General features: G+C 41.6%; 1 protein-coding gene across 2 annotated transcripts in view; it reads right to left on the bottom strand.

Moving 5' to 3' along the window:
* LOC127529594 (chemokine-like protein TAFA-1) overlaps window positions 1–24,526 on the bottom strand; it is a 110,290-nt gene that overhangs the window by 19,895 nt on the left and 65,869 nt on the right. For both annotated transcript variants that reach the window (XM_051933598.1, XM_051933599.1), the window contains exon 3: window positions 7,278–7,418. In XM_051933598.1, the coding sequence (XP_051789558.1) occupies window positions 7,278–7,418 (141 nt within the window). The remainder of the gene's footprint in view (window positions 1–7,277; window positions 7,419–24,526) is intronic.

The following is a 24,526-nucleotide window of genomic DNA, read 5'->3' on the forward strand; positions in this document are numbered from 1 at the left end:
AATGATATTGTTTGGCACAGTGGCACATGCTACTGCCTCAAAACTCCAGTGTCCTGGAGTCACACTCTGACCTGATCATCTATGTGGAATGGAATGTTCTCTCTGTCTCCCTTGGATGCCCTCTTACACGAGAAAGATGCACAATTTAGACTGAGCAGTGACTGTAAATTGACCCTGAGTGAGGAGTGTGGATGTGATGGACTGGTGCCTCATCTGGGACTTCTTCCTGCCCTGTCCAGGAATTTTTTGGCTTGATTTTTTTTATCTTTGTGGTTGTCTTAAGATAAATACTATAGTAATTTTTATAAAATACTTTCAGCTTCATTTATTGTACAGTATAAAATGTGTCAAATATACCATTTAAATAAAAGTATTCTTTTTTTTCTTTTGCGTGACCTCAAAAAAGAATGGATCAGGGTTTAGTAGTTGGCATCTTTTTTTAAATTATAAGATATAATTAATAGTTCTGAACATCTTTCCTCTTGTTTTTTGACTCCAGGCATCTAATTAAATCCTGACAGCATCCAGACAGGAATCAGTCCTGGATTGGATGGGATACCAGTCCATAAAATGACACACTTGGACACAAACCCAATCACCCCTCAACCCATCACAGAACATGCACACACACCCCTACCCAGTTCAGATGTGGAATTGTCAATTATTGCAATGCCCACATATTAGGGATTAAAAGAAAAGTGTAGCACACAGAGACAACCATGGTGAAAATATGCCAAATGCACATAAACTGTATTGAAATTGAATCCAGGTCCTCGAAGCAGCACCACTTGCCACTGTGCTACCATGCCACCCTAGTTATAATAATACTATTAATTATTAATTTCAATCATGTGAGTATTCATCTTCCTCATAAGGAGATTAAGCAACCTCATAACATGATGGATGGAGTCATTTGCCTTATTGTTTTTGTTATAAATAATGCAAATATTATAATGTAAATATAATATAAATTGGCAGCGGTAATTCAAATAACTGACCCGACTATTCATTTTAAAACTCATTTTTTCCTGTAGCTGAAATATAATTAGGAATACATTTCCACTGATTTAGTTTACAAAGTCTGTTTCTAGCTCTAGTGGTCTATTTTTCATTATGCAGTGAAATTTCTGGATTTCATTCATTTTTCATTTTGTGTATCTGCGTTTCATTGGATGGGGGCACAAATTACATTCACTCATTCACAGCAGGTCAGCTTAGAGCAGCCAGTCTGAGAGACCTGTGGAAAGTGACAGGAACAGGTGGAGAACATGAAAAATCATCAAGGAGGTCACCCAAAATGTGCTGAAGCGGCTTCCGTCGGCTAAGCCACCCTGTCAACAATGGTAGAATCAAAAAAATGCCTCTTGGCACTTAAATCTCAGGTTTGAATCAAGACCTTGTTTTTTGGCTTCTCCATGTGCTCATTTTAGAGTCTGGTTTCTTCTTATAGTCTACATGCTGACACTCAGAGTTTACAAGAGGCGCTCTATTATCCTGTTGCGTGCGTGCGCCTGCTGCCATAGGCAGTTCAACCTCTCGACATGGTAGACACTCTGCTGATGGCTGTGCCCAAGAGGTCATTAAAGGCCTGGATCTTGGTTTTTATCCAGGACACTTGCAAGCCCATGTACTCTGACTCCTTGCTCAGTCTCTCGAGCGCCCCAATCAAAGCCTCCATTGACTCCACGAAGATCACAGCTTCGTCGGCAAAGTCAAGATCAGTGACTCTTTCTTCACCAACAGATAACCCACAGCCGGTGGACCCCATGACCCTGGCCCAACGAACCCTAACGAACCCCAGAATCAACTGGGAAAAACGCAGAGGTTCTGCCTCCATTCTGCACAGCACTCACAGTACCAGTGTACATGCCAGCCGTGATATGCAGCAACTTTGGGGGGATTCTGCAAAGTCTCAGGATATCCCACAGGGTAGCTTGATCAACTGAGTTGAACGCTTTACGAAAATTGACAAAGGCTGCAAAGAAACTCTGCTGATATTCACGTTTGTGCACGATAAGAGCCCTCAGTGCCAGAATGCAGTCGATGGTAGACTTCTTAGGCGTAAAACCAGGCTGGTAGGTGAGCAAGTAATCACGGATCCTATTGAGGATGACCCTAGCAAGGACCTTACCTGGCACTGAGTGCAGTGTTACCGCAATCCAGGTGATCAACCTTCCCTTTCCTGACAGGGATGACAAGTTCTGTTTTCCAGCCCGTGTCCCAAATGGAAGCAAAGATTGCTTGCAATGCAAGGAGGAAAGCCTTACCACCAGCCTGGAGAAGTTCACACCAGATACCACAGATCACTGCAGCCTTCCCTACCCTCAGCTGTGAAATCTCAGTGAGACTGGGTGGTTAACAGCTAATTGGGGGGATCATCCTCAAGAACCGTGGACCTAGAGATGCCCAACGGAGGATCATCTTTAAACAGCTGCTCAAAGTAGCCAGCCCAGCGGGTCACAATTGTGGCATCATGATGCTGATGATGACGATTTCTACATGTTCAGTCAATCTCCAACCCGCTATATCCTAACACAGGGTCATGGGGTTCTGCTGGAGCCAATCCCAGCCAACACAGGGCGCAAGGCAGGAAACAAATCCCTGGGCCTGGTGCCAGCCCACCGCAGGGCACACACACACACCAAGCACACACTAGGGACAATTTAGGATCGCCAATGCATCTAATCTGCATGTCTTTGGACTGTGGGAGGAAACCGGAGCACCTGGAGGAAACCCACGCAGACATGGGGAGAACATGCAAACTCCACTCAGGGAGGACCTGGGAAGCGAACCCAGGTCTCCTTACTGTGAGACAGCAGCGCTACCACTGCGCCACCATGCCGCCATTTCTACATGGTGTGACTGAAATTTATGAAAATATCCTTGACTGTTTGATTTATAATTTTAAACTGCAGAGCGCTTGGGGGGGGGGGGGGTAAATCAAGTACAAATGTGTCTTTGTCCCAAATATTATGGAGGGCACTGTATTTTCTGAACTTGTGGAGCACCACAGACTATTGTGTGCACCCCACCCAGAACTGGTTGCTGCTTTGGGCCTGATGCTACCTAGATACTATAAGTTCCAGCCACCTCATGATCCTTAATTGAATTAGTCTGGTTAAAAATCGATGGACAGGTTTGGAAATCGAAAACAAATGCTTGAAGGTAAGAGGCACACTCCTCCAGTATAAGAGTATATCAGCATGACTACACTAATTTGATGAATACGTCAGCATGTGTTTTTGTTAAAATGATTGTTTGTGGGCTGTTGGGGAATGACGAATGCTAGGTCTCATACTGTATATCTGTATTACAGTTTAGCAATAAAGTTGGTCCATTTCTTTTGATTTAACAGTGAATCACCGGATATAGATTAAGAGGAAGTCCATTTAAGAGTGAAGACACAAGTACTTCAATACACAAATATGGAACAAGCCACCAAGTGATGGAGTTGAAGTAGAAACCTTGACAACCTTTAAAAAGCAACTGAATGAGATAATGGAACAGCTTTTCTATTCTATAAGCAAACACAGTTGTTCTTATATTTCTATGAACCTAACCAAATCAAATTCCATGCAACTGAGATTGTAGTAGCAATGAAGTATTTACTACTTACTTCTGTATAAACAATCCATCACAGGGATACACTTACACGTGCCACACTCATGCTTTAAAAAAATTTAAAGAGGGCTGGAAAGCAAAGGAGCTATGAGATAAGACTGTTAGCCATTGTTCCTCCTTACTACGTATATATAGTCCACCATTCTAACACCTACCAACCAAACTCACTCATACAGCCCTGGGTTAACCTAAAAAACACATCCTTGGGCACTCAAACACCAGGGCAGCATAAATCCTGTCCTAGATTACAGAAAACCCTTGGCGATTACGATCCCCCCTCAGACCCTCTACAAAACTCAGTCTATGTGCTATGTGTGGGGTGACAGGGAGCTGGAGCCTCCTTTTAATTTGTACAGAGATTATGCTGAGCCTATAAAAAGTATTCATCCATTGGAAGTTGTCACATTTTATTTTTCTACACCATTCACTCACAGTGGATTTAATTTTTTTTGACACTGATCAACAAGAAAAGACTGTAAAGTCTAAGTGAAAATAGATCTCAGCAAAGTGGTCTAAATGAATCCACCTTAAAAAAAGATGTGTCCGTGTGTTTATCCGGTTGCTATGTCTCTGTCATTCCAAAAGATGAGGCATCATAAACATTTTTAGTAATAAAACGATACGTTGTATTTGTCATTCTAATAAATGGTACATCACAAATGTTAACACTGCTTTTATGAATCCCATACCAAATGGCATATAACAGAGACTGATGCTGTGCATGGTGCACTGTAAATGTTAATGCTGAGGTCTAAGTTGATTATTTATTTAAATCAAATAAATAAATAAGTTAATTATTATTTACAACTCTTCTTAGATGGGTAGCACCATCAGTTACAAATATAAAACACAAAATAATTGATAGAGTAAGTATTCACACCTTCTTCAAATTAGTATTTAGTAGATGCACCTTTGGCAGCCTTGAATCTGAGTGCAGTGATCTCTGTCATCTCTATATGTCTGGACACTGAAATTATTCCCCATTCCTTGCAAAACTGACTAATGGGGATTGTGAGTGAACAGCCTTTGTCAAACCCTGCCACAAATTCTCAGTTGAATTGAGATCTGGACTCTGACTCCGCCACTCCAAGACATTGACATTATTGTTTTAAGCCATTCCTATGTAGCTTTGGCTTCATGCTTGGTATCATTTTCTTGCTGGAAAACAAATTGTCTTCCAAGGTTTAGGTATTTTGTGGACTGTATCAGGTTTTTCTCTAAGATTTCCTAGTATTTTGCTGCATTCCTTTTTCCCTTGACCCTCAAAAGTATACCTACAGGGTATGCTGCATGTGTATTTTTGGTAAAAGTGTTTAGTCTGATGGCCAAAAAGCTCAATTTCGGCCTCATCAGACCATAGAACCTTCTTCCAGCAAACCTGAGAGTCTTCCACATGTCTTCTGGGCAACTCCAGACGAGAGGTCATGTACCAATTTTTAACAGTGGCTTTCTCTTTGCCTCTCTCCCTATAAAGATACAACTGGTGAAGCTCCCATCAACAGTTGTTGTCTGCACAGCCTCGCCAGTCTCATCCTCTGTAGCTTGTAACACCTTTAGAGTTATCATAAGTCTCTTGTTGGCTTCCCTCAATAGTCCTCTTCTCAGTTTTTGTGGATGGTCTGCTCTGGGCAGATACAGCTGTGCCATATGGAGGATTTTACTGGAGTCCAAGGGGTACTCAGTGACTTGGATATTTTCTTTTTTTCATCCCGACTTGTGCTTTTCAGTCGCCTTTTCATGGAATTGCCTGGAGTGTTCTTTTGTCCTCATTGTGTAGTTGAGGCCATTATACTGACTCACCACAAGTTGGACCTTAACATACAGGTGCATTTATACAACAATCAATGGAAACTCTTTGACTCTAGACACGTGATCTCCATTTAATTATTTGATGTCTAAAATTAATTGGCTGCACCACTGATGATTTAGGTGTGTCATATTAAAACGGTGAATACTTATATAATCAATTATTTTGTGTTTTATATTTGTAATTAGTTTAAACCAGGAGTTCTCAAAGTTGGTCCTGGGGGCCAACTGTGGCTTCAGGTTTTCGTTTTAACCAAATTAATAATCAGTGACAACAACTGGTAACACTGATCTCATTTAATTAGCTGGTATTTTTTTCTCTTTTGTTATTCTACATTCAGAAAAGCACTGTAGTATGATTTTTACATTAGTAAGACATTTAGAAATATTTCTGTTTTGCTGTAGATTTAAATGCTTAACTCTCTTTTGTTTATATCGTTATATTTTGCCCTTTCTCTGTGCAGTTTGCTCCCTTCATTGTCTTATATTTAAACATCTACATGTGGAAGTGTGTGTGTCTGTCCGGCCCAGAAGTGAGAGCTGGAGTCGGGGTAAGGGCTCCACCTCCGAGGAAACAGAAAACTCGCTTAGCCAGTAATAACACAAGCGGGGCCAACACGTCAGCAAAACGAAACCTCAGAAGAAACACAAAGTCGCTTATCTGCTAACATCGGCAAAACGTTATCCCTTTAACTTTTCCTCCCACCGCTAACGCACAAGCGATGCAAGCACATCGGCAACATGAATCCTCCTAGGAGAGAGATGCCCAGAGTAGTTCCTTTCAATTACCTGACATCTGTACATTTCAGTTTTTTTTTCTGACGATTTCAACAGTTTCTAGGACCCCGGGCTTTTTACAGTACAGGCTTACACAGCTAGTATCTTAATAATGATAATTAAAAACAAGCAGTGCAGGCTGCAAATACTTTAGTGTCAGACCCACTAATTAGTAAACGACGCATTAATTAAACAATTAGAATACCTGGAAGAGTAAAATGAAAAACAAGAAGAAAATATTGTTAAAAAGAAAAAATTCCCATTTAACTGCTTAGTATTTTTTTTTCTTTACCAAACTTAGTTTTCTAATTTCTATATTTTTCCCAAAACACGGAATCTGGGAAATAACACATCACTTAATTAGCCCAGGAGTCCAATTAAAAACAGAAGCTGGCTGGAACAAAAACCTGCAGCCACAGGGGGTCCCCAGGAACCCCTGGTTTAGACCATTGTGAAGAGATTCGTTTTCACTTTGATATTAAAGAGTTCTTTTCCGTTGATCACAGTCATAAAAGCCAAATTAAATCTTTTGTGATCCAAGGCTGTATAACAAAATATGTGAAAACTTCCAAGGGGGTGAATACTTTTTATAGGCACTGTATGTAGTGAATTGTGGTTTCATCCACAGTATGAAGTGTACTGCAGTGTTAATATTCTGTCCTAAATGGGGTTCCTTCCACACTAGGGTCTGTTTTCCCCTTCACTCTTTAATGGATACAGCAGATATAAAGATGGATGGATAGCAGTGCAGTTTATGCTTGTAAATATTACAACAGACAGCAAATCCTAGCACCTGCATGGCTGCTCAAAGGCACTGGTTCTCACTAAGCTGGTGGTAATTCTAGGAGCAGCAAAAGGGGGTTAACAGCAGAATGGCAGAACTATCAGAAGAAAAACTATTGTGTGAGTTGTGGGGACAATGACAGAAAACACTTCAGTCAGAATTGTATTGAATTAAATCAGCAGGTTTCTTTTTCAGGTAGACAAAGACAGAGGAAGTAAGAAGAATAGTTACGTCCAGAACATGATTCATCTTACTAGTTGAACCAAAGGCCTGTTTAAGTGGAACTCACCGTCAACACAGGAAGGTTTATTTCTAGTGGTCCCTGCCACTTTTCCTGGGAGGCAGGAACACTTGACTGTCTGTGACCGTTCCTCAATCCTATTTCTGTTGCAGCAACGGTGAGCAGCTATCACTTCACATGTGCCACCACCTGACAAAACAGAGAATAGAGTCATTCAATAATAAAATTCATTCTGCTGTCCACAAATGAACTTGCCTGTGAGAAAGTCATTGATTAGAATTCACCCTGCTGGACATTCTCACTACAGGACTTGAACTACTAACAAATCTGACTTTCTGAGGCCTTAGAAATTTACCTTTAAGTATAAAGGTGTATAAACTGTGTGGAAAACCAGCCCGGACACCAACAGACAGACACTGGCAGTTCCAAACTACACCCAGTTTATTTACAGAATTTACAATCCGCACATAACACAGTGTCCCCTGGAACCAAACTCCTTTCTAAAGTCCGGGCCTCTCAATGGTCCTTCCTTCACCGCTTCTGCTCCACTCTCCAGAGCTTTGACTTCTTCCTCCCAACACCGGCTAATGACTGGAGGAAGGCGGCCTCTTTTATTTCCACCCGGATGTGCTCTGACGATCTTCCTGCGGCACTTCCTGGTGTGGTGGAAGTGCCACATGAGCACCCGGAAGCACTCCGGGTGTCCCTGGTATTCCTTCCGGCAGCACTTCCGGGTGTGGCGGAAGTGCTGACATCCAGGGCTCCTCAATCCTCCGGGCACCCCCTTGTGGTGGCCACAGGCCCCGGTAGGTTTGAGCTTCCATGCTCGATTCCTGTGGCCCCCATACAGACCAGGGTGGCTGCCCTCTCGTGGTCCAGGGGAGGTATAATCCCTCTCCCGGTCCTTCCAGGCGTCCCAGCTAGGCATAAGCCCCCAGCCGACCGGCACAACTGACATACAGAGATCTCTGTGATATGACCCAAGAATAAGAGGTACTGAGATCTGTCCCCATCTTAGAGAGCTGACCGTAGAACTAGAAGTGCTAAGCGGATGTGACTTGATGAGCTCTCCGAGATCTGCAAACAGGTAACTGAAGACAACTGACCTGTCGAGTTCCTAGAAACATGTTCATAGGACTAGATGTGCGGACTAGAACTGACCCGCCAAGCTTTTGGAAATCTCCCCACAATTTGAAAAGAATCTAAAAACACCGACCTGCTGCTGGACTCTTATATGACCAAAGGCCGGTCATCTCAAGAGTAAACATGCCCTATGCGATACCATATGCTAAACAGCTGGTGGACAGAAAAGACTACTTTTGCTGATGCAGTAGTTTCTAGCTGAAATGTTTAACTCACATGCCCACAAGGCCTCGGCCAGATGGCATTAGGCACTTATATGACTGCACTTTTCTGCCTCAGTGCCCCTGACCCCTTCAGGCTCAAAGAGACAGACTGTCCCACAAAAAGGTCACCTGCTGTTTGTCCTCTCTTTTTGTGTCGGAAACCTTTTACTTATGCATTTTATTTGGCAAACCTTACTTAGGGAACAGAAAACAAAAATCCCTGGATGTTCTTTAAAATACATTCTCAAGTTTGAGAGGATTGGGTGTGTTGATGTGATGTTCTGAGCAGAGACACGAGCAGACCTGCAGAGATGAGTGTGAATTTCACAATGAGGGAAGCGACCAGTGTACCTTATACTTCTGCAACCTCAGAAGTCTCCAAACTAACAGGATCAGGCGCTGCAGAGACATCATTACAGGCTACTCGTCGCTGATGGGATCAAGCTTTACAGAGATAACAGCTTTACATTTCTCCAAACTGACAGGACCCAGATGTGTAAATTTACTCTTAGAGCCTCCTTGGGGTGGAACTGAAAGAGATGTCTGTATTTAATATTAGATATTGAATTACTGATTAGATCAGAAAATCCTGAAATATGGTGACAGACTTCTCAGAGTTGACAGAATCTTGCTTCATAGAGCCCAGAGGATCAGGCTTTATATGGCTGTCAATGACAACTTCACACAGGTGACAGGCTCTGATGTTATAGAGATACAACTTAAAACTTCTAACTGCTAATGGCATCTGTCTATGCAAGACTGCTACTCTGGCATTCTCAGTGTGATTTATATTTGTTTTATAGAGACACTATTGTTTCTATGCTTTCAGCCTCATAGTTCCACAATCCTGGGGTTGAGTCCCAGGGTTCTCTGGGGTCCCTCCCTCCACAGAGCAGACATCCATAAGGTAAATGGTGAGTCTACAGTACAGTGAATGTCGGGCTGCCTGAATGTGTTCTCCTGTGGACTAGTAACCATGTCAGGGATCAGGTTCCTGCATAGAATCTTGTGCTGTTGGGTAAAGAACTGGGCTCCCTGTTACCCTGAACCGGATAAATAGGACAGAAAATGGATGCATAGATGGACAGAAAGAATTAAGCAGCTGCCTCAGAACTAATAGGATCAGACTTTATGAGCATTTGGGTGTCCCAGAGTTGATAGGGCCAGGCTATAAATAGATATGACTTTAGACTCTTCAGAACTGGAATGACTCCAGATTAATGTGTTTACATACTTTAGAACCAAGAGGTTAAGGCTTTATAGAGATCACATTTTGTAGAGATTAGGATTCAGGCATATTAGAACTGGCAGAATCATAGTTTACAGAGGTAAGGCTTCACATGCCTTAAACGTGAAAGAATTTGCTTTCATAGACACTTGGTTTTAGATGTCTCATACCTGACAGTATCAGGCTATATAAAGACATGATTTCAGATTCATACTTTTCACAGCAGGCAGGATCAGTCTTTATAGAAGCATGGCATTGGGTATGTTTTAGCTGATATGATCAACGTTTAGAATGATACAGCTTCAATGCTGCACACTGACAGGAACACATGTTACATATAGAGTACAGTATATGGTGTTGAGTGCTTTAAACATGACATGATCAGACTTGACTACAAGATCACTGCAGATGCCAAAAAGTTGACCAGATCATGTATAACAAGTAGAAGACCTAGATGGCTCAGTGCTGAAAGGATAATCCTTTATTAGAGATAAGGCTACAGATGTCTTAAGGCTGGCATGATCTGGCATTATAAGCACACAGCTTTACATGTCTGTAGAGCTGACAGGATCAGAATTTAGAGAGTCATGCCTTCAAGTCTCACAGAACGTATGGAATGGAGTGTGGTAGGTACAGAATATAATTACAGACACTTACAAGCTGGCAGGAACTGCTTTACAGAGCTCATTCTCAAAACTAAAAGGCTTTGGCTTCATAACAGCATGACTCTCTCAAGGACGATAGCACTATACCCCAGAGATACAGCAGTAAACTTCATGACGCTGGAAGTATTTACAATGACTCAACGTTGGATGTCTCCAAAATAATAGCATTCCACTTTATGGACTTGACACTGTATAAGTCTAACTTTCCGAGATGCAATTGTTGTTCCTTCAGATCTGAAAGAGTTGGGCTTTATAAAGTGGACTTGAGAGCTGGCAGGATCAGAAAACAGAGATATAACTGCATGTGTCAGGTTTGGCCTGTTCAGAGCTGTGACTGCACACATCTCAAATTGAACAGAATGAGGGTTTATAGAGATTAGAGTGTAATGATCTCAGAGGTGACATGATTAAACCTTATAAAATAGTTTCTTAAAGCAGAAAGGATCAAGCCTCATAGGGAAAAGTGCCGACATCTCAGAGGAGAGGAATAGCCTTTATAGAAATAGAACTGGAAGCATTTCAGAGTTGACATGATCGAGTTTTATAGAGATAAAGCTGCACTTGTCTCAAAGCTGACAGGTTTAGTCTTCAAAGAGATATAAATACAGAAGTCTCAGAGCTGACAGGATCTAACCTTATTGAGTTGATTATTAGGGTTAACGGATCTGGCTTTATAAAGATATAAATGCAGTGATTTTCAGAGATGACAGGGCCATATTTACAAGATATGATCGCTGACATCACAGAGCTGGCTGGATCAGGCTACACAAAAATACAACTACAGATGTTTCCAGAGAGCCAGGCTCAGTCTTTATAGAAGTATTCACTAACTGCCCCCTTTGTTAGGTACATCTGCTCAGTACCAGGAATTGGGGATCAGGGAAAATACATATAAGCCATTGAAGTAAAGAGAAGTTACTGTCCTGTTTAGGTAGCAAGCTTGGTATGATGTATACATTGTACCATTGAGCAACATCCTGCTGAAAGCATCGCTTTTGGTTAGGTACACTGTGGAATTCAACTGATGCTCAGTTGGTATTATGAGGATTAATGTGTGTCAATACCATCATCACCTCATACTGTGGGCACAATGTATGCCAGACCCGAGAGGGAGAGAAACACATAGGAGTTATAAAAAGAAGAAAACTTCTGACTTGGCTAAAGATAATAGCACAGTCACAGTGAGGCACCATAAAGTAATTTTGAAGTAGGTATGAAGGAGCCCCAGTTCTTTGCACACTTCTGAATAATTTGTTGGCAAAAGATGCACAGTATTGTTCATAATGGCCATCCATTTTGTCTTGATTTTCTCCTCTGCTAATATCTCCAGAGGGTTGAGAGTGTGTCCCATAATTGAGCTGGCCTTCTTAATTAGCTTGTCGATTCGATGGGCCTCTCTTGAAGTGACGTTACCAGCCCAGCACACCACAGCATAGACAATCACACTGGCTATGACTGGATTCTGGCCCTGTCATCTATATGTCACTGCAGAAATCAAGATTAGTCAGCCCATGTGACATTTTTCTAATTTTTTTCTAATCTTGTCTAGTCTGAGTAATTGTACTCACTCTACCTTCATCTCCTTATTTTAGTTGATAGTTGTGAAATCTTGGCATGTTGTTCTGCTTCTACAGCTCATCCACCTCAAGGTTTCATTTGTGTGTTACAAGATGCCCTTCTGCACAAAACTGCTGTAAACGGCTGCTGAGTTACTGTATATGTTGTCTGTTTGTTAGCCATTGCTGCTCAGTGAATGTTTTTCGATAACTGCACCATTCCCTCTAAACTTTACATGCATTAGTGTGTGAAAACCCAAGAGGGCAGCTGTTTCAGAGACCCTGGAATCATCATGGCTAATACCAAAATCATATCACAAAGATACTTAGATCACGGTGTGCTGTTCAAATGTTTGGTCAGGAAACAACTAAACCTCCTGGCCACATCTGCATGTTAAATTTATTGAGTTGACAGGCTGTTTGAAGTAGCAAGCTATTTGTATTATCAAGCTGGTGTTCCTAATAAAGTGTCCACTGAATATAAGCACTCAGGTCATTCAACAACAATGATGAAATCTTACAGAGCAGACTATTAAAATAAAAAGATCAGATATTAAAAAGATAGAAGTACAAATGACTCAAAGCAAACAGATACAAATGCAAATGTTTAATAAATGACTTGGATGCAGACATCTCAGAGATGAAGAAATATTTGTCAGATTATTATAACTGAAGATCCGTATGTTACACAGAGACTGTTGTAGGTATCTCAGGATTGATTGCATTAAGAGATACAAAGGTACACATGCAGAAATCTAAAAGCAGGGGGTATAAATCTGTACAGTATTGAGTATTGTAACAGAATTAAAGGATCACTTATAGACATCAGGGTAGTATGGTGGTGCACTGGTTAGCAATGATGATGCACAGCTCCCATGCGCCATTTTCAAATTCCAGACTTGTCACTGTCTGTATGGGATTTGCATGTCTTCCCTGTGTCTGTTTGGTTTTCCCTCTCAGTATTAACCGTTTTCTCACACATCCCAAACATGTGCATGATAGGTTCACGAGTGATAAGTCAGTATGGGTGTGTGCATTAATATACTCTGTGTAGCAGCAGTAGTAGTAGTAATGTCATGAGTACAGGGTACAGTGAATCTTTACTATCATGTCTGACCAAATTTCCACTCTCCAAATGCCTTGGTAAACAAGAGTAGAATATAATAGAACATTTTAGCATACTCAGTCCAATTCAGTGTGGCCGGATTCTTCAAAACATAAAAAAAGAAACATTTCTTGTGTCAAGTGCATGGTGTACAGAATAGATGCTAGAGAAACACTGGTTTCTGCCTTTTGCCTAATATTACAGGAACAGGATGCAGTTCCCAAAAACCTCAAAATTGAATTAATTCTATAAAGCCTTATCCTCTGATTTCTAAGGTGACTGCAGTGGTCCCTCAATAAAGTCTGACCCTGTGAGCTCTGAGAGAACTGCAGGAAGTCTGATCCTTTCTAACTTAACAGTCTAACCTACGAGGTTCAATCTGCTCTGCTCTAACAGACCTACAGTTATAGCATAAGTCTCGACTCTGTCAGCTTTGAGTCTACTAGTTTTATCACCACAAAGCCAGCTCTTGTTATCCCGAAGATGTCTGTAATCACAGCTTAACAATATGGTCCTATCATAACTAACATATCGACCCTTATATCTCCATGGAGCCCAATCCTTTAGATCTAATGATCTACTCTTTAAGGTTTGATTCTGTCAGCTCCCAGATTTTTACATTTGTATCTCCATAAAGTCTGAATCTGTCACCTGTGAGACAAATGTGCTTCTGTCTCAATAAAATTGTATCCCGTCAGCTCTGAGATGCTTCCAGTTCTATTTTCGTAAAGCCCGTTCCTCTCAGCTCTGAAATGTCTGCACTTGTTTCCTTACACAATCCTGATCCTTTTTGCTCTTTGAATCTGCTTTATTAGGTTTGATCTTCTCAGCTCGGAGATGTTAACATTCATATCTCTATAAACCCTGATCTTGTCAGCTTTGAGACTAATGCTATTCTGTCTCTATAAGGTAAGATTTTGCCATCTCTTGGGTGTCTGCAGCTATTTTTCTTCAAATTCTCAACCTGTCATCCCTGGGAATTGTCTGCAATTGAGTCTCTATAAAACTAATTCCATTCACTTTTATATTCCGCACTTCAAGAACTGATCTTGTCTACTGTTAGATTTCTGCATGCAGATTTTCAAAAAGGGCAGCATGGTGGCTTCTACCTCACAGCTTTTTGGTTTGAATCTCAATGTTGACTCTGTGGAGTTTGCCCTTTCTCCCCTTGCATGACAGAAATTGTCTCCCAAAGAGATGAGTATTTGTGTGTGAATGTGTCCTGTGATTGACTAGCACTAAGCCCATGGTTCCTGTCTTGCTCAGCTAGTCCGAAAATGGATGGATGAACATCTTTATAAAACCTGATTCTGCCAGGTTTGAGAGGATTTATATTTTTAATCTCTATAAGGCCTAATGCCGTCAGTTATGACACATTTACACTTGCCCATGTATCCATTCATCCATCTACAGGCCCTCCTTAACTCTGTAAAGCCTGATCCTGTTAGCTGCTGTTGTTTCTCTATAAAGTATGAACCTTTACAGTACATCTATGAATCTACTCCATTGGGTTTAGTCAGATCTGCACTTATCTCTTAGTAATGCTGGGTCTTGTCAGCCCTTTCTTTAGAAAGCCTAATCTTGTCATCTGAGAAAGGAATGCAACAATAACAACGGCCTCAGGATAGAGGGGATCGGGCAATAAAGGGACAACTGCACATGTCTCAGAGCTGATGGGGGTCAGATGAGAAAAGTAATACCATGGCTAAACATTGCATCGCAACATCAATACTTTCCATGAGCTCAGTTCACATGTTTCTTTTGGTGTTTTTTTTTAATTAAGCTATTTGCTGAGGGCTATCAAGATGGGGAAGGCAAGATGGTTGAGGGAAAGAGAGCAAGTTACTATTCATCTCTTCTTTTTACACCCACAATTGCAAGTGCCAAGTTAGTGACAAGCTCCTTAGCCATAGTACCCTGTAATGATGATATGAAATTAGTGATAAAGCAAAAAGCTGAAATAATGCACTGCTTTTAATTAAGATTACAAAATGTTCTCAAACTTTCAGAAATATGTTCAACCTGGTCTTTTTCCAGAAAATAATGGAGAATGCAGCTGATTTTTTGTAGCATGGTACAAAGCAGCAGACAGCACCTCATGTAACATACTGTATGTATTTTGTCACCCACCCAGAGTGTATGGCAGACCCACTCGAAGGCCTTTAACAGCTTTCATTAAGCTCTCTTTTCTCATCGGCCTGCTACTTTCACTACCGACCTGAGGTGATGAAGATCACGGCTGCTGTTTAAACACCACAATGGGATGCATACAGAATATTACTTCACAGAATAGCTTGGTTGCTTTTACACAACTGCTATTTTCTCCCTTTTCTTTTAACTTACGTGGGGAATGTCAGGCCTCACATATCGATCAGTTCACTACCTCCAGCTATCAGAAGTGTCAGTCACTCCTGATCACTGGATGCACAAGCTGATGTGGCCAAGCGCAGTGCTGGACTTCCTAAAAGTCATGCCGGTCTCAGTCTGTCAATCCACTTCCTCTCTTCTGGAAAGGACCAGAGTGTAAAGCACATTAGTGGGGGAGAGTAAAGGATGCTGCAGGCTATCAAAGAGAAGCCTTTCACACTCTCTTGTGCCACATGGAGCACTCAGAACTGCATTAAAAATCAATGAGCGCAACTGAGATCCATTAGGGTCCAGACAGAGTGAGAAAGAGGCATTGAGTAATGTGCAGGCTGTGAGCGAAGCGGCCTTCTTTGTGAATTCACTTGCGCGCGCACAGTAACCTGTCTCTCATGTCATACAGGCGCACACATATAAATTCTGATTTGATTTGCAGTGTAGGGAGAAGTGTTACATTGGCCCTCTCTTTCCTAAATTAACAGATAAATAAATCTAAGTACTGACACTTTTTGGTAAAAAAGTAAAGATATCCTCACATATTTCACATATTGTGGTGTGGAAACTGGACTTAAAGTTTGCCTTAAGATTGATCCCTGTGCACATACACACATATATACACACCTTCACATGTACACATGCTGGTGAACCCTGTCCAAAGAGCTTGACTGGACCTAAAATATGGGTGTCCTATCATAAAAGGGAGGCCACTACATGGAGATGAACCACAAGTCAGGTAAAGGTGGAACCCACAAAGGCAGATGCTTAGATGCCCAGTGGCATAACAGTCGGCTCCTAGACCAGGCAAACTGGCTACGCTACACTGCGCTTGGGGGTTGTCAAGAAGGCAGGACAAAATTTAACATCATATTCAATCCCTCAATCTTAAATGGGCAAAATGGAAAATGGCAAAAGAATTGGAAATGTAAAACAACAAATGACAAACAATGAACGAAAAACACACTATGCAACCTCCTAGTTCTGCCATACTGGTGCACTCTCATTTTAATATTACATGACATAAATATTGAACATTTCATTAGCAACATACAGGTTTAAAACACACAAACCCATCCAATTCCCTTCTGGCAACATAGTCCTGACTCAAAGAACCGATCAGCACACACTGTGTACTTGGGTTGTAAATGGTGAACTGTCCTGTTTATGAAACTGTAGGAGAATATAAGAAAATGAGGCGGTCATTCATCACAGTTCTCAGAAAATAAAGTGGCAAAGACTCTGCTTCAAGACCTTTCATCACTGTCTTCTCACTGGTTGAGGAAATGGCCAGACACCTACAAAAGAAAGCAGTTCCTTGGCAGGGAACATTCCTTATCTGGTGATAGCTTTAGCTGCCATAAAGTATGTTTATTACAGGACAAGAAAGCACTGCTTATTTTTTCACCCTTGTTTATCCTTCCTCCTGTTTTCAATTCCTTGTCACTTTCTCATGTGATCTTTTCAACGAATTAAACTCCAGGAAGTTGCTTTTGCCTTGAAGGTATGTCCTCCCTCCAAAATTATACAGACAGATAATGGTCCACTCATTAAAAAAGAGATAGCATATAAATGGCAACACACAGACCAGAGTCACAACTATGTCATGGGGTTATATTGGGACCTGGCCTATTAAAAACATTTTGGAATCGGGATGCAATGTCATCAAAAGCCAGCAGGAAGCCAATGGCAATTTCAAGGAAACCCTTGACTCTGAAAGTAAACCAGAATGTAGTAAAACAAGAAGAGGTGGCAGTGCAGTATGGATGGAGACACCAGGTAGCTTCTCCCACCATTCAGTAAGACCTATTTTATTTAATTAATAAAACACTAAGGATGATATTAACATGTGCACACTTACTCAGTGACAACCTCCCTCTACTGCAGACCATACATTTCATTGGCTGGGACCTCTTCTCTCTTCTCATCCTTTTTCTCAGACCATGTGGCTTTCTTAGGTGCTTTGCCCCACTCATGCGCAGCCTGGCAGTCAGGTGGAGTTGAGTGGCATACGACAGAAGATGGCAGTTCCCAGTATTAAAAACTTAAAAGGAATGTTGGGAAATTAAGGTGTTTTCTAAATACAGTATGCAGGATACTGAGAAATTAATTCATGTGTTTATTTCTAGTAGGATTGTCTACTGCAATGCAGCATTCAACGTTCAAATTGTTTTTTATACAGATTTCATTTAATTCAAAATGCTGCTGCAGGAATTATGAACACATAACCCCAGTTTTAAAGTCCTTACACTGGTTTCTGGTTAAGTTTAGGGCCGATTTCAAAATCCTCCTTTTAACATATAAAGCCTTAAATGGCCAAGGTCCTGTTTAGTTATCTGAATTCATCATTACTTACAAACCAAAGTGCACATTAAGATTTCAAAATGCTGGTCCGCTTATGATTCTAAGGATTAATAAAGTAACAGTATGAGGTTTGAGTTTTTACTTACAGGATCCTGAAGCTGTGGAATGGTCTGTATTCTACAATAAGAGTACTATAAGAGGTGTCCCTTCAGTCTCAGCTTTTAAATCCCGACTAAAGACTCACTACTTCAGTCTAGCATACCCTGAGTAGAGCTGTTGATTATCTGTGCATCCTGCATTCTCTGTTGTTAGTCATTAGTACTAAAACATAATAACACTAATATCATGGGGTAGAAGGGTCCCTTCATCAGATTGGCCAGCCCAGCACTGACTCAGCTGTGGAATGGCCAGTAGGGGGTAGACGGTTTGTTGGCCGAGGTCTCCAGGACTCTGAACAAATTTGTATCCTCATATGTGATAGTTCTACTTTTAGTGAGTGATATAATCTATTCTTGCATTTTGCTTTGAAGTTTGTACTATACTATTGTATTGTATTCCTGAGGTGGCAATGATACTGTAGATTAGCCATCTAGCTCTGTGAAGAGGATTACTTGTGTTCTGTTTTGTGTTTTGCATTTACTCCATTTTTTGACACCCATTGCACAGCCAAATTACTTGGAAAGGGGTCTCTCTCTCTCTCTGAATTGCCTTCCCCAAGATTAGTTTCCCTGCAAGGGTATTTCTGGGAGTTTTTTCTTGTCTACTTAGGGAGTCAAGCCTGGGGGCCTGTCAAGAAACAGGGCCTGTTAAAGTCCATTGCAGCATGCCTTGTGTGATTTTTAACTATACAAGAAATTAATTGTCGCTGTTGTTGATTGAAATATAAACTCATTAACTGTATCTGGCAATGAGTTGTCTTTTTGAGATGCTAGTTAATACAAGGTAAAACCTTTTGCCTTGTGCTGACCTAAATTATCTTGATAACATCCACACTTGGAAACAGTGAGCAAAATGGCAACTATTCTCTGGAACCCTGGCACTGGCCTTATTTCTATTCCTGCTGACCACTGGAATCCTTATCAATCATGTGTTCCAGCTAGCTAGTACAGAAGAGGACATTTAGCACTACATCTCACTATGCTCCCTCAGTTCTTAATTATAACTTGCATTTTAATTACCAAGGCTGCCGCTGGGAGGCTGACATGCTGGGATCATAAAATACCTGGGGACTCACACAGACTACCCAAGGGGACTTCAGAAAAGTGCAAAAATTATGAATTCTACTAAAATAAAGGCTTTCTCCTCCTCTCCACATTAAGTCAGCTCTAAGCTTCTGATTTGAATGAGCTGCAGAGATAATGTCAGCGAAACTTGACTAATTAACATCTCTTATACCCACCCACATGTCAAAGAGACTAAGATCTATTCCGTGTCCTTGTCTGTCTTTTCTTCCATTAATAGGCTTTGTGATATTCCATCATTTTTTCAAAAAGGACCTGGATCTGGCAATGTTGCCCTTTTGGTCAGCTCATGTCATATGGAGGTGAAAAACAACTCTTTATATGTGAAAGATAAGCAAACTCTTCAAAGCGGGTGCCACTCAAACCATTACCCTTCAGAAGAATGTACAACTTCTGAAAAAGTCCAAAATGGAATTGTAAGATGTTAAACTCCAACTCCCTTGAAGAAATATGGCTGGGGAAAGCTGAGCTTAAGCCATGTCTCTGTGGTTCAGCAGCAGAATGGCATCAGGAGCAGCACACACTAAATGTCCACTTAGTCTAGTGCTAATGCACAAACGCATATGACAACACATCATGGCATGTCAAAAAGGATGCTGTTTGATAAACAGAACCCTTCATTGCTGATGAATGTAGCATTTAAATCATGAGGATGAACTAAAGCATAGACAGGGAGGAACAAAAAAAAATTTACTGCTTTAAATAAAAGATGAGAGGCCCACCAGACGCTCTGAGAAAACAAAATCACGTCTGCTGTCAGCAGGGCCTATCACTTCCACTTAATGCAATTTCAGCCTCACTGTATCTGCTTAGAGGAAGGATCAGATCACTTTAAAAGCAATTATGAGCCAATCAGCAGCAGCTCTGTCCTTAGCACTTTTCTCGACAGCCAAACCAAATGCAAAGCTACAAATTTCTAGGGCTCACTTTAGCTCATGAGGCTCCATAGCTGGTCAGATCTTTCATGCCATGGTCTACCTGCAAATCTGAACAGCCATTCTCACCCTTTAGCTTAATTCCAGATAGCTCTGAGAATGGGGTCTGATCAGTTCTTTTTTTATTTCATAAAATTCATCAGGTCAAATATCACAAGCATTTCTCATAATCCTGTAGCTAGTTGTTGCTCTTTTGGGGGGTTTACCATAAACAGATCAGCAGCCTAGGTATGGCCAGCAGGGCACTCAAATAGTAATATCTGAATAGCTTCCACTTGTTGTTTTCATGTCACTAGGAATGTCATGTTAGGTGTAGCTTACTCTTCATGCTCTCCAGTCAGACTTCAGAGATCTCAGGTGGTCTGAACAGGTCAAACCTTCTTACCTGGTGGTCAGATTTCAGTGAGAAGGGAAATTTGATTCCCAGCGGACACTGGAAATCTTGTTTTATTAAGGTCAGCAGGTGATGTGTGGGCACACCCTGTTGGCAAATCTCATATGATTATAATTAGTAGCTCTTGCATAGGAGGCTTCACCTGAAAAAAGTCAGCAGCTACCTATCATGTCTTTTATTCCAAACAGAGCCATCAGCACTGGACAATGCTTCTCATTCTGTGGTTAGAGGATTATTTCTGATCAGCTTTGAATTCCTGTTTTTATTTCATTGAGGTCGGCAGGTGTGGTGTGGACAGCATTTCTAACCTGGTAGTTCATGAACGGTCATTAGAAGTTTGACCCCAGAAAGATCAAGAGTTCATGACTGTTGAGCATCTCCCCTTGTGGTCAGCTGGCCAGCACTTTTTTACTCTCTATACATCCAGTCAGCACTTCACAGATTATAATCAGATAAGATGTTGGAAACGAGGGAGTGTCCAGAATCATTAGAATGAAGGTTATTGTGATTCATTCAGAAGTCATTGAATGGCGCTCTGTCAGCCTGCATTAGCACTGGAATGAATGATTCCTCGAGTTTAGTGCTGCTGGTATCTTGATGAAAAGGTGAATGACCACTGCCCAGTAAAAAGCCCGACAAGGAAACCTTGGGTATTGGAAGCAGCCACGGACTGTCTTGAGGCCTCCCAAGTTGTGGGGTACTGGCCGACCCCTAAACTGAGGCATTTTCACAATCACCTTGACACCCATCCATCAGCTCATCCTCTCTACTGAGCCAATGGAAACAGACAGAAAAGACCCCAAGGCGATGAATGGCACTGACTGCAGAATGAGGATATGGAACGCTGAACTGTGGGAAGCAGTTGATGTCTCAATGTATGCTGCAATTTGGGAGCGCCGGTGGCTCTTATTAAGTAGAGGTCATTGATTACCATTAAACTTGTCTTCAGCATTGCCTTCTCCTCAATCATTTGGAGCTGTCAGTTTACACGCAATCACAGAGTATGAGACCAGGTGAGAGAGTGCAGGGCAAAATTAACTCCCACAGGTGCAGAAGGGGAAGTAAAGCTGAATGAGAACTGGCACCTTTATCTGCTCTGGGTGTTGGCACCTTTTAGGTCCAAATTATAATTAAAAAAATTCCTGCTGTTAATAGCCGGATCATGGTGCTGGTTTACAATGGGGTGGCACTGTAATACAGTAGTTAGTACTGCTACATTGTAGCTCAAGAAAAGTAGTTTTGAAACCCAGGTCTGCTCATTCTCTGTATGTCCTTCCAGTATCCAAGGCAACTTCCTTCCAAGTACTCAAGTTTTCAATCTACATCCAAAAGTTAAAAGAGGATCCCAAACTATAATTGCAGAGCCCATCTAAATATGTGTGTGAGCCAGCCGGCACGGGTAGTGGTGTGTTATCTATGTTTGCAGGATTACTCAGAAATAACTGCAGAGTAGGCACTGGAGAAAGAGGGAAGGCTCATGGGAATGGGCAGGAGGCCAACTAAGTTGAACTAAAATACTAGGTGGCAGCAGAGAGCTCCCCAGTGCAAAAGGTGGCACCTATATGCCAGAAAGAATGCCTGGTTCTTTAACTGTATATTGGGATGCCGGGATAACTGGGATCACCAGAGGCTGCACTAGGAACATGAACAACTTTTAACAAGTCGGGTGTATTTGGGGATTAGTTAACTGTTTTGAAATTAGGAACATTTTTAATATCTCTTGATTTTCTTTTATTTTAACAATGAGAGACTCCGCTGTTTTGTTTATTAAAGATAGCATTTTTGTAACAATGTGTCATAATCAAAAATAACAGTGATAACAGAATGTACTTTCATACTGTAAATTAGTAGAGTAGAACCCCGTGACCCTGTGTTCGGATTCAGCGGGTTGGAAAATGGATGGATGGATGGATGGATAGAACATGTTTTTAATACCATTTTACAATTAGCTTGTGCTGTCTAAAATTTCATGAAGAAGGGATGCTGGGCCTGCAGGATTCTGTCTACCCATGCAGGCAAGTTTGAATTCCGATAAAAATTCTTAATACCATTCACTACCAGTTAAGAGTTTAAACATATCCAGAAATGTCCATATTTTAGATAGAAATAGATGCATTTTTTATCTGGATATCATTAAATTAATTTAACCCAGCCACAGGGGATGCACAAACCAGTGTGCTTCTTCATACCGGTCCCAATCCCGGAAAAATGGGGAGGGTTACGCCAGGAAGGGCATCCGGTGTAAACTTTTGCCAAATCAATATGCGGACAACAATGCAAATTTCCATACTGGATTGGTCAAGCCCCGGGTTAACAACGACTGCCACCAGTACTGTTACCCAACAGGGTGCTGGGGGAAATTGGGCTACTGCTGGCTGAAGAAGAAGAAGGAAAAGAAGAGGAGGGGACGTGTCCAGAGGCAGGAGGAGAGAAGGAAGGTAAAGAGAGTGGAACTGAGGCTAGGAACTTTGAATGTTGGCAGTATGACTGGTAAGGGGAGAGAGTTAGCAGATATGATTGAGAGAATGAAGGTTGATTATATTGTGTGCGCAAGAGACTAAATGGAAGTGGAGATAGGCCAGGTGGATCTGAGGTGGATTCAAATTGTTCTATCATGGTGTGGATGGGAGGAGAAATGGGGTAGGAGTTATTCTGAAGGAACAGTATGTCAAGAGTGTTTTGGAGGTGAAAAGAGTGTCAGGCAGAGTAATGGTTATGAGGCTGGAAATTGGAGGCGTGATGATGAATGTTGTTAGTGCATATGCCCCACAAGTTGGGTGTGTGATGGGGGAGAAAGAAGATTTTTGGAGTGAGTTGGATGAAGTGATGAACAGTGTACCCAAGGTACAGAAAGTGGTGATTGGAGCGGATTTCAATGGACATGTTGGTGAAGGGAACAGAGGAAATGAGGAGTTGATGGGTATGTATGGTGTAGAGGAGAGGAATGAAGAAGGTCAGGTGATAGTGGATTTTGCACAAAGGATGGACATGTCTGTGGTGAATACATATTTTTTAAGAAGAGGGAGGAACTTAGGGTTACATACAAGAGTGGAGAAAGATGCACACAGGTAGATTACATCCTATGCAGAAGAGCTGATCTGAAGGAGATTGAAGACTGCAAAGTGGTGGCAGGGGAAAGTTTAGTTAAGCAGCATAGGATGGTGGTCTGTAGGATGACCTTGTAGATCAAGAAGAGGAAGAGAGTGAGGGCAGAGCCAAGGATCAAATGGTGGAAGTTGAAAAAGGAAGACTGCAAAGTTGAGTTTAGGGAGGAGGTGAGACAAGCACTGGGTGGCAGTGAAGAGTTACCAGACAGTTGGGAAACTACAGCAGATGTAGTAAGGGTGACAGCAAGAAGGGTGCTTGGTGTGACATCTGAAAAGAGGAGGGCGGGAAAGGAAACCTGGTGGTGGAATGGGGAAGTACAGGAGAGTATACAGAGGAAGAGGATGACAAAGAAAAAGTGGTATAGTCAGAGAAATGCAGAAAGTAGACAAGAGTACAAGGAGATAAGGCGCAAGGTGAAGAGAGACAGAGGGACCGAGCTGGGAAAGATGTGCAGCAGGCTAAGGTGATAAAGGAAAAGGTTGAAACGTACTCACAAGTGAGGAGAGTGTGTTGAACAGATGGAAAGAGTACTTTGAAAGGCTGATGAATTTTTGAGTTTTTCTGAGTTTGAGTTTTTAACCAAATTGCTTAATGGAATCTTGTGAAGTGAGAGGATGCCTGAGGAGTGGAGAAGAAGTGTACTGGTGCTGATATTTAAGAATAAGGGGGATGTGCAGGACTGCAGTAATTACAGGGGGATAAAATTGTTTAGCCACAGCATGAAGTTATGGGAAAGAGTAGTGGAAGCTAGGTTAAGAAGTGAGGTGATGATTAGTGAGCAGCAGTATGGTTTCATGCCAAGAAAGAGCACCACAGATACAATGTTTGCTCTGAGGATGTTGATGTAGAAGTATAGAGAAGGCCAGAAGGAGCTTTGTGGACCTGGAGAAAGCATATGACAGGGTGCCTCGAGAGAAGTTGTGGTATTGTATGAGGAAGTTGGGAGTGGAAGAGAAGTATGTAAGAGTTGTAAAAGATATGTACTAAGGAGGTGTGACAGTGATGAGAACTGCAGTAGGAGTGATGGATGCATTCAACGTGGAGGAGGGATTACATC

The sequence above is a fragment of the Erpetoichthys calabaricus genome, chromosome 11 (genome assembly GCF_900747795.2).
Source record: "Erpetoichthys calabaricus chromosome 11, fErpCal1.3, whole genome shotgun sequence".
Classification (NCBI taxonomy): domain Eukaryota; kingdom Metazoa; phylum Chordata; class Cladistia; order Polypteriformes; family Polypteridae; genus Erpetoichthys; species Erpetoichthys calabaricus.